General features: G+C 37.1%; 2 protein-coding genes across 9 annotated transcripts; one reads left to right on the forward strand and one right to left on the reverse strand.

Annotated features, from left to right (window-relative positions):
* Positions 1–285: 285 nt before the first annotated feature.
* LOC100257583 (peroxisomal 2,4-dienoyl-CoA reductase [(3E)-enoyl-CoA-producing]) lies at positions 286–4,211 on the forward strand. The gene is made up of 5 exons (XM_002275946.4): positions 286–717; positions 1,774–1,933; positions 2,514–2,683; positions 2,766–2,988; positions 3,672–4,211. Exons 1-5 carry the CDS (start codon positions 532–534, stop codon positions 3,824–3,826), a joined length of 894 nt encoding a protein of 297 aa, XP_002275982.1. The 5' UTR covers positions 286–531; the 3' UTR covers positions 3,827–4,211.
* LOC100252459 (uncharacterized) lies at positions 717–8,520 on the reverse strand. 8 transcript variants are annotated; one of them, XM_019223620.2, is made up of 3 exons: positions 7,432–8,520; positions 5,451–5,471; positions 4,342–5,295 (listed from the first exon to the last, which is right to left on the reverse strand). In XM_019223620.2, the coding sequence occupies exon 1, from the start codon at positions 8,387–8,389 to the stop codon at positions 7,433–7,435; it is 957 nt and encodes a 318-aa protein (XP_019079165.1). In that variant the 5' UTR covers positions 8,390–8,520; the 3' UTR covers positions 4,342–5,295; positions 5,451–5,471; position 7,432. The 8 variants fall into 8 exon arrangements, 7 of the variants coding, with proteins under 7 accessions (XP_019079183.1, XP_019079165.1, XP_019079219.1 ...); XR_002031290.2 differs by having other exon boundaries at positions 4,924–5,295; positions 5,405–5,471; XM_019223638.2 differs by lacking the exons at positions 4,342–5,295; positions 5,451–5,471 and adding an exon at positions 717–844.
* Positions 8,521–11,435: the final 2,915 nt, after the last annotated feature.

Consider the following 11,435-nt stretch of genomic DNA (forward strand, 5'->3'; position numbering starts at 1 on the left):
TTTTAACCTCTTTATGTTTGTTTTTGAAAAATAACCATTTTTTTTTATATAAATGCTTTGTAGGTTAAAAAGGAAGAAGCTATTATTACATTATAAGAATAAAACCTTTCAATTAAAATATGATTATGGAGGGTTAGATTTTTAAAATTGGGTTTTCGACCATTTTTTTTATCAAATAATTCTAATATTTATATGAGTGAATCAATATAAATGATATTAAAATTGATTTTTAATAATTTTTAAGAGTTAATTAAAAATGAGGAGAATTTGGTATTAACTCACCCTTAAAAGGCAATTTTCCATTGCAAAACACAGATTTATTTCCTATTCCTATAATTCCGTCCCCCTTTCCTTTCTTTCCCAGATTTTCTCTATCATTATTCTCGGCAACCAAACAAATTTTTAGCATGTAATGACAACAGAACCCATCATTGTCCCAGCACCCAGCTTAGACTGAGAAACCAAAGTGAGTTAAGAGAGAAAGCTACCTTGAGAGAGAGAGAGAGAGAGAGAGAGAGAGAGAGAGGGAAGATGGAGTCACCATTCAGGGGAGATATACTGAAGGGGAAGGTGGCACTGCTGACTGGTGGAGGATCAGGAATTGGGTATGAGATATCGAGGCAATTGGGGAAACATGGAGCCTCCATCGCTATCATGGGTCGACGGAGACAAGTCCTGGATGCTGCGGTCTCCTCTCTCCATTCTCTGGGCATCCCTGTAATCTTTTTCTCCCACTTCTCCACCATTTCTCTGCCTTTTCAAATCACATGCTTACCTGGCTTTCTCTCACTTTCTTTGTTCTTTCTGTGCGTTTCTTCACTTTCTAGGGTTGATGTGATTTTTCCTTCAAAATGAAAATTCACCCTTTTAATTTTGTGCAGTGATTATTATGTCTTGCTATATTCGAAGAACTTAATATAGAAGTTAAAAAGAGCTTACTTCTTCTGTAAGCTTTAAGATTTATTATGGTTGAAACAACAATTTATTTCATATAAACTTTTATAGTACTAATTTCGCCCTTTGAAAATTAAGATTTTAGCTTCGGTTTCAACTTCTAGCTAAACCTAAAAGCAAAAGTACAAGGGTTTGCTAAGAATTTCCAACCTTCAATTCCACTCCACTCCCTAAAAACATCTCAAATGGAACACATCAGGAAAAGTGGAGCTATCCTCCAGAGTTTTCTTGGTTTCTTCCCTATCGAACTCTCTGTGCCACCCTAGCAGTGACTCCTGAATTGATCTAGGAAACCCCCATAAAACCCTGGATGGAGGAAAACCCAAATACTATCAGTTGCAGGCCAGCATGATTTTCCCACGACCGATCCTTTTCAGGAATGTACTTGAATTTTTTTGCATGCTTATGTTCCAGTGATATTCTTGCCATACCAATGTTTCAAGGACTGGTTGCAACAGAAAATCAATCGCTAAGTTTTTCTTTTACCCCCATTGGGAACAAGTGTCCAGCATTTTAGTCATCTAGAAAGAGGTCAAGGCATGATAAGAGATGTGTGATTGAGAAAGGAAGATGGTAATCTAATCAAATGACGAAGAAGGGACTAAAAAGGGACCTTTGTTGTGGAGAGTTGCAGGATGTTAAATGAAGGTTTGGGTCTCTATAACCAATTGGATGGGGCATTCACAATTATTTGATTGTTCTGTACTTATTTTAGCTATTGGAAATGTTCTCCAACAAGCTTGACATGAGCCAGATCCTTGAATTCACAACTGGTTGTGTGACTTCGGAATTGCATTCCCTTTTTTGTCTGTATTGCAGGCTATTGGGCTTGAGGGAGATGTTCGCAAGCAAGAAGATGCAGTTAGAGTTCTGGAATCAACTATCAAGCATTTTGGCAGGCTCGATATTCTTGTGAATGCCGCAGCTGGAAACTTCCTTGTGCCAGCTGAAGATTTGTCCCCTAAGGGCTTTCAAACAGGTTGTGTCACATTCTACAGAACAACCGATTCTTACTTTCTAAGTGTGGTTGAATTTTCATTTTAGTAAAGAATTAGGTTGGGTATCTAAGTCATCAAGCTTGGGATTCAGTATGTCCTAGAGGTTCAGCCGAGCTCATTTTGAGTTGATCTGAATCAACAACTGTTTCATGTTATGTTCTAAGCAACATTAACAACTATGATATGAAATTAGGTCAAGGAACCATTTCTTTAAGTCATTGAGTAGTCAGCAATTGTAAGTTCTCGTTTCCTAATCAATTAGTTCTGAAATGTTCTTCTAAGTATTCCCTAGAATAATGCAGAATGCTCTATGATGTATCCTATAGAGATAATGCAGCCACTACATAGATGAAACTGAGGACTCCTCTCATGATTTCATGTCAAACTCCTTTCCAATTATGAAAATTAAGTACATTTGCAGTGACTGGGAGATTGAAGTTTCAAGATTGCATCACGACAGTTTAACATGCATTTTATTTTACCCACATGTTTTTCATCTGATAACGACTCTTGGAGTATTAGAATTGGCTCTGTTTGTTAATGATCGATCAATCTCTGCAGTGATCGATATAGACTCTGTTGGGACATTTACAATGTGCCATGAAGCACTTCAGTATCTGAAGAAAGGGGGACCAGGGAAGAGCCCATCTACTGGCGGAATAATCATAAACATCAGTGCAACCCTGCATTACACAGCAACTTGGTATCAAATCCATGTTTCTGCAGCCAAGGTTTGTTATGATTATGAGCTACCATGTTTAGAATTTGTGCTTAAGCTTTGCTGGATTTTTTTAAATCCTCTCTTTTTACCAGGCAGCTGTTGATAGCATAACTAGGAGCTTGGCATTGGAGTGGGGAACAGATTATGATATAAGAGTGAATGGGATCGCACCCGGACCCATTGATGACACTGCTGGTCTAAGTAAACTTGCACCTGAGGACGTAGTAAGAAAGGCAAAAGAGCATGAGCCTCTGTTTAAACTGGGGGAGAAATGGGATATTGCTATGGCTGCTGTGTACCTTGCATCTAATGCAGGTTAGTAATTTTACTTAATTCATTAGTAGAGGTTGTTTGCATCCCAACAGCTCTGGCTGTTGACTAAAGGTTTAAATGTGCCTATAAGTGTCTCAATTGTGAAGACATAAAAAAAAGTTAGCGTCCGTTCAGTTTATATTTTTGTTTTTAAAATCAGAAACTTCTATATAAATGTAATGACCTGTTTGGATATTTTGAAAATAATTTTATAATGTTTTCTAGAACAAAAGTTTGTTAAAAATGCTTTCAATATCTTAGAAAACTGTTTTATGTCAAAAAGTGTCGAATACGTTTTTCAAACTGACAAATCATGGTTTCTATAGCTCTTCTTTCAGTAGGAAACCTGTTTTCAAACTGATGAGAAGACCCTGAAAATTTTCAGGGAATTCATTTAGTTGGCCACCTTTATTAGGACACGTGAAACAATTCCCATAATTCTCATAGATAGCTTCCATTAGATTTTTCTTTTGCTATGATTGGTGCTGAGAACATCAGGGGTTTGAGACAAACAAAAACTTATGTTTGATAAGAAAGTAAAGTGACATTTTATTTATTTTAATCATTTGCTTGCAATAAGAAGGTTCTCATGTGCCTTTCCAAGATCTGTAGTCTTGGAGCAATCTTTTGTTTCCTTTTTCTTGCCTTTCAAGAAAGAAACTCATTCCTCTATTTGATGCTTCAAGGAAAATACATCAATGGAACAACATTGACTGTTGATGGAGGACTATGGCTGAGCAAACCTCGCCATCTTTCAAAAGAGGCTGTGAAGCAACTATCCCGAGCAGTAGAAAGGAGGTCGAGAAAAATCCTAGTTGGGGTTCCTAAGAGCAAACTATGATAATTCCTTCCAGCGATGAGTTGCCAGAAGTGTGATATCCTATAACAACATAATTACATCCCTGGAGCCAAACAGAGCTTAGATTTTCTCCTCCAGATTTCTGAAAAACCTACAAATACCATACGGGTTTGCTTGCATTTGATTATTTTGCCAAATGCATCTTCTGAGCATGGGTGATGAAATCACTGCTTGGGAGATGGACGCTTCATATATATTGAACAATTGAATTGGTTCTTCAAGAGCATGACTGAATTTAAGCAGTTGGACTACATTGTACAATTGAAATTGAATTTGCTCTTGAAGAAGATAAGAAAACATTGTAAGCCGAGACATCCCATCTTGAAAAACAATATGGTATATGAATGAAAACATTGGGTTGCTTTCAGATTATTGTGACAGCTAGTAGATTTTTCATTGCATGCTGTAGAGCAGTTTCTGGTTATAATAATGGGGTGAAAGAAGTTTAGAAAACCAGCCAACTGCTGAACAAGAGAATAAGAATCAATGTGAGGCAATTCAAAGGCAAAATGATTCGATCAATCATAGCATATATAAATTTAGAAGTTCCTTAGAATTGAGAAGATGGTTTGCCATATACTGGAAAGAACCCACCCAAAATGAAGCAAACCCAGTTCTTGCTCATCCCCATGCATCCAACCACAACACAATATGAACAAGAACATGCTCTGCTGAATTATTCTGACTGTGAGAGGTGATTGCTTCAACAAAGTAGGACAGTTAGAGATGACAATATAAAGATGTGAAAATAATGAATGCCCTAGCAGTAGGATGACAGACCTTACCTTAAGCGCAAAGACATAAATATCCATTTGTTTAACTGACCATTTGCAAATTCTTTGCTTCCAGATAAGAATAAATGACATTTTCAGAGCAACAAAAAACCCTGCCCTAACCATATGATGAAAGATCCTTCTGCTCACAAACTCAAGTCTCCATACCCCATCATGGGCAACCCCCCTTCACATTTAGAAAATTCACCCCCACCTCTTAAAAAAGGACAATTAGAATCAGAAAAAAATTCATAACCTAAAGAATTGAATGAGGTACCAGAACCTACACCTTGCATGCAAAAGTTATTGCTCAATTCAAAAAACTCAACATTGTTTTTCATATCCAGAGATAATTGGATCGTTCATCAATAACTGAATTCTGAAACAGAACAAGTTGGTATATTTTCATATTCAATGAAGAAGTTGAATCTCAAAGTTATCAACATGGATTCAAACCATTAATTGGTAAGGTTAATTATGGATGAATGTCTGAAAAATGAGATAGAGGAAACTAATTAGTAATACTTTTCAGGCTCGAACCTTCTTAATTGAGTGTTCAAGTTCATTCAAGTCCTTGAACTGTATGAAGCTCAAGTCATCGCCGGTGTAGCGCTGCAGACTCAGTTGAAGATTGTGTGTCTCATTCCTCATCCTCGCTAGCTCATTGTGCAGTTGTTCCTACAATTTTTCAGTGAGTAGGCACGAAAACTAGTCTCAAAATTTAAGAACTTGTACTAATTAGCCATAGTTGGACTAAGTATGCAGAAGATGAAACGATGGCTCCTACTCAGTTATCCTGCTTGGAAATATGAGTTCCAGTGACTCTTTGGTACCTTCTTATGATCTGCTCCATGCTGCAATTCAAGGAAAAAACAAACTATGAGATCCGTCCAATCAAGCAAGTATTTACCGATGAACATGAAATTAGAAGAAGATCATCATGCTACTGTGTTTCTAAAAATGCCAGGATAGACATTAGTTGAGCCCCTAACATTTTTTTTTCCTGGGAAAATGATGAGTTTTTTGAATTGCTTCTCACATACAATGTTGAGTTTACTTGAAAGTTCCTCAATCAATCCGTTTATTCGAAATCGTAATATTGGGATGAGAAGTTGCAGATTATGATAAATTAATTTATCTTTTTATATGCTTTTGTCACATGTAATTTTTTGTGAAATACACGAGAGAAACTTGATAAAATCTCAGTAAAAATTACATGTGACAAAGGCATATAAAAAGAGAAATTAATTCATCATAATCCGCGACATCTCATCCCAATATTATGATGGACTCAACTAATGTCTATCCTGACATTTTTAGAAACAACATGTCGATCTTCTTCTAATTTCATGTTCATCCGTAAGTACTCGCTTGATTGGACGAATCTCATAGTTTGTTTTTTCCTTGAATTGCTGCAACATGGAGCAGATCATAAAAAAGTACCAAAGAGTCACTGGAACTCATATTTCCAAGCAGGATAACCGGGTAGGAGTCATCATCTCATATTCTGCATAATTAGTCCAACTATGGCTAATTAATACAAGTTCTCAAATTTTGAGACTAGTTTTCGTGCCCGCTCACTGAAAAATTGTAGGAACAACTGCACAATGAGCTAGTGAGGATGAGGAATGAGACACACAATCTTCAACTAAGTTTGCAGTGCTACATCGGCGATGACTTGAGCTCCATACAATTTAAGGACTTGGATGAACTTGGACAACAACTTGAACACTCAGTTAAGATGGTTCGAGCCCAAAAGGTATTACTAATTAGTTTCCTCTATCTCATTTTTCAGACATTCATCCATAATTAACCTTATCAATTAATGGTTTGAATCCATGTTGATAACTTTGAGATTCAACTTCTTCATTGAATATGAAAATAAAACCAGAGATAATTGGATCGTTCATCAATAACTGAATTCTGAAACAGAACAAATAAGAGAAGAACCAAAAACTTAACAAATATACCAGAGAAAATGTTTTCCCTCTGTTATATTTTGAACAAATGCTCCTACTAGAAATACCATATACAACATCAAGTAATGTGTTTCCAACATTCATCACAACAAGAGTAAACTGATTATTACCCTTTCTCTGCTTTTATATTTCTATCTGTTGGTTTTAGGTTTTGTTGCTGCTTGAGATCTTCTATTCAATTAAAACTCACTTTGAAGAAGAAGCTATTTGACCGTTAGGGCAAGGTACCATATACTTAAGGCAGCATTTCTTTAGTTTATGTTGCCCTTTTGGAATTTTTTTCCTCCTCTGATATGTTTCCAATTTCATAATTGTTAAATGGACAAGGCAGTGGTTTCCCTTGTTCTACTTTTATAATGCCCAAAGTTCTTGTGTTGTTAATCTTGGAATGATTTTTTGGGGTTAGGTTTTCTTTTAGAAGATTTAGTGCATTGATTCCATACAGTTTTTGATCAAAACTGTGGATCCTTTGTTGTTGTTTCACCTCTTTCATATGTCAATGCATATTTTTGTCAAGTGCTTAGGGTTGGAAACTAAACGATAGTTTAAATACAAATAGTTGCAAACTAGAAGGATTGAGCAATAACTTTTGCATGCAAGGTGTAGGTTCTGGTGCCTCATTCCATTCTATAGGTTATGAATTTTCCAAAAAACTGAGCAAAACCCAACAACTAAAACCAAGGACTTCCTCAGATATTTATTGCAAAGAAAAAAAATACAATTAGTACCCAACAAGAAGAAAATCACATACACCATTTAAAAAGTTTTTCCCTTTTTTACATCATACATGGAAATTTACCCATAATTTTCTATGTTTCATTTCAATTCAGCTCACCTCAGACCTCCAAGTTTTCCATCTGAATGCTGCTCTTGAGAGGCACATACTCCCCAAGATACCCACCAAGATGATCGAGCAAAGCGCTTTTATCGATACCCTGATGGTGGTAGCTCTTGCATACATAGTAGAACACGCTTTGAACCAGCAACCCAATCAAATTCACAATCACCAAAACCCCAACCAAAAACCCACCAACCACAATCCTGAAAAACACCCCATACATTTCCCCGCCGTGAACCACCACTGCCCCGAAGACCCCGCTTATGACTCCACAGATCACGAGGTACACGAACACCAGCGCTGCCGCCATCCTCGTCTTCCCCTTCAACAACTCATAGCTCTTCTTCATCGCCGCGAACCCGTACACCGGCTCCAGCACCGACACTACGCTTGCGAGGTGCCACAGGGCGGTGATGTAGACATGGACGACGACGAAGAGCAGGAAAATGACCACCAGCGCGAAGAAGAAGAGCAGGGGACTCTGCACATCGACGGCGATGATGAGGAGCACCACGGCGGCGGAGAACACCGCGTAGTAGGTGATCATGAGAAGGCTAACCCAGATGAAGGTGATGAAGAGGCGCTTGAAAACCCGCGGAATTGCGGCCATGGTGGAGGCGAATGAGACGGGCTTGGAGGTGTAAAGGGAGGCCACGGTGAAGACGACCGCGGCTGTGGAGAGGAGCGACAAGGCGAAGAGGAAGATGAGGTAGCAGAGCTGGAAAGTCAAGAGAAGGGTCCATTGATGGTGGGTGTGCCTTGGGTCTGAGGCTTGGATTTGGCTGTAGAGAGGGTGGGTGAAGAGTGAATGCGCAAGAATCGCAAAGGAGAGTGGAAAAATTAGGGTTAGGGTTATCAGATAAAATGCTTTTGGGGATTGTTTGGGAATCGAGGTTGATTCCTTCAAAATATCAGGTATAGAAAGAAATTGCAGCTCCTCATTCGCAAGATCCATGGTCTGATTACGGTGAATCCGCAAATTCTGTTTGGAGGGAGAGAATTTCTAGAGAGAAAATGCAAAAAAGATCAGATCCTCTTCTTCTCTTTCATCACTTCCATCATAGAAAATGGCAGAATGAGTGAGCTGGGAAATGCACTTTTTCGCCTCTTTTTTGGGTGGGCTCTTTGGCCCATTGCACGACAGCCCTTTGGGCTTTCTTTGCCTCTGTTTGGCTACAAGGAAAATTATCTTGTTCTAAGAAAACTATTTTCATGTCTAGCCATGGAAAAATGATTAGCTTTCCAATTAATGATTACCATTACCAAATATTTGTAATTGTTTGAAGTAATAAGGTTTATACTTAGAACCAAATCTTCTTCGTGTAAAACCTGCTAACTTTAATCATTGGTAATCTTATTTTTAGTGTCAACGGTTGATAATTAAATTCAAACTTTCTCATTATTTTTATAATAATTAAATTTTGAAAAAATTGGGATAATTAGAGTAAAAATTTTGAAAAAATGATACCCACAATTTAAATTTTGAAGAAAAATTAAAATACATTTTACTTGAAAGAATGATAATTGAAAATTATAATTAATTAAATTGTTCTTATTATCTATAATCTTTTTCATAAAACCCTAAAATTATAATTTTTCTTTTTATTGATCCTCTCAAGAGTTTTCAAGGCATCAAATGCAACTTTATTTTTTTTTTAAAATTCTTATATGTTTTTACTTAATTTTTTTTTAATATCAAAATCACTTAATTTTTACTATTTTATATGTTTTTTTTTGTTTAGTTTAATCAATATGTTATTGGAATTATTGGCTACATTTTTTTTTTTAATATTTTGATTTGATTTTTTAGTTGGTGCCTTTTAAATTTTTATTTATTTGAGGATAATATTAAAAAATTAAGGGTCTATTTGGTAACTGTTTTTAAAAGTAATTCTGAAAAACAATTTTTAATAATATGTTTTGAAAACTCTTGTTAATGTTTTGAAAAACAAAAATCTGTTTGGAAACTTAAAATATTTTAAAACTATTTTAAATATTTTTTAAAACAAATTTTATATCTAATATTTTATTTTTAATTATTCTAAGTATTTGTAAAATTATTTTTTATAACGACTCTTAAAAAGCAAGTGAAAACAACTAAAAGATATTATCTGAAAACATATATGTTGGCGTGAGCTGTTAGAAACCAACTTAGGAATGATACAATTGTAGAAGTAAATATAGAATCATGCCATACAAGTATGGCATGATCTATGCCGAAATATTTGTATAGACAAAAATAGGACTATGATTTTCTTATTTATTTTGTATTCTTTCCATGTAAATAATATACTGAAAAACCCAGAAAAGCTGATATGGTATCAGAGCAAGGAATCTGATCCTTGGTTCCCTTCACCAAAAAAACTCTAGTTTTGTTTGTTTGATCCGTGCCCTTCAGCTATGATTGACACCGACATTATCACCAACTCTAGTGATCATCCATCACATACCGACTCCGACTCCATCATCACCACCCTTACCAGCCAAATGACTGAAGCCTTATCTAAAGTCCAAGTCTCGACTTCAACCATCGAAAACTCAACTGCTCCAATCGGTATCAAGTTGGATGGTTCCAACTACGCCCTTTGGTCCTAGGTTGTTGAGATGTACATTTCCGACAAAGATAAACTGGGTTATATCAACAACGATTGTCCACCACCGCCAAATGCAGATCCATCATTTTGAAAATAGCGTACTGATAATGCCATTGTCAAATGATGGTTGATAAACTCTATGGATCCTACACTCATTGGCAATTTCATCTGATTTCCCACAACAAAATTGGTTTGGGATGCCATTGCTACGACTTATTTCGATGGCAGCAATACTTCTCAAGTCTATGAACTTTGGCGATGTGTGACTCGTCTACGACAAGGCAGTGGATCCCTTGAGAAGTTCTACACCGAACTACAAGGACTATGACGGGAAATTGATTTCCGTCGTCTGAATCCGATGGAATGCACCACCAACATCTACTACTACAACAACCTACTCCAAGAAGATTGCGTTTACACCTTCTTTGATGGTCTTGATGATCATCTTGACAATATCTGCATCGATGTGCTTCAGATGCGCCCATTTCCCTCAATCGAGCAAAGCTTATGCTCATGTTCGCAAAGAGGCTCTCCGGCAAGCAGTCATGAGCACTAGCAATCCCGACAATACCTCAGGCGTGGTTATGACTACCAAAGGGCTGAAACTGAGTTCAACCAACACAAACTCTGTTGTAGTCTCTAGCCATGGGAAATCCACTATAGTCTTTAAGTCACGAACTGTTCCTAATGGAATGAAATGCTCCCATTATGGCAACCAGCGCCACACAAGTGAGAATAGTTTAAAAAAAAATGGTTATCCTGATTGGTGGTATGAGTTGCAGGCAAAGAAAAAAAGGACTCAGCTGGTGCAGATGAGAACAAGGGTAAAGTGGCTATAATGTCGGTCGAACCTCACCTTTCCTTGATTCCTCAGGTTGAGTCTTCTCAGGATGCAGGACCCATCTCTGATATAGGTAACTGTGGTTCTAATTTAGTTACCTCCTCCTATGATGTTGATCGTGGTGCATGGCTTCTTGACTCCGGAGCCATAGACCACATGACTTTTGCAACTACTGACTTTACTACAACATCTCCATTGCGACACACCAGTATTGCCAATGCTAATGGGGTTGTCTCTCCTGTCATAGGGGTCAGATTTGTGTATCTGTCTCATTATCGAATACGTTACTTGTTCCATCGCTCTCACATAAATTACTATCTGTTAGTCAAGTTACAATAGAACTAAATTGTGTTGTCTTAATGTATCCTACATTTTGTATTCTTCAAGATATTCTCACTAAGGAGATAATTGGGCGTGGTACCAAAAGGGGAGAGGGGTCTATATCACATGGAAGATGTTAGCACAGGTCATGTTCACCAAATACAAAGTGATGTGAGAGAATGACAAATTTGGTTTTGGGATCGACGTTTGGGGCATCCAAATTTTGGTTATCTGAAGCATCTACG

The sequence above is a fragment of the Vitis vinifera genome, chromosome 1, assembly GCF_030704535.1.
Source record: "Vitis vinifera cultivar Pinot Noir 40024 chromosome 1, ASM3070453v1".
Classification (NCBI taxonomy): Eukaryota; Viridiplantae; Streptophyta; class Magnoliopsida; order Vitales; family Vitaceae; genus Vitis; species Vitis vinifera.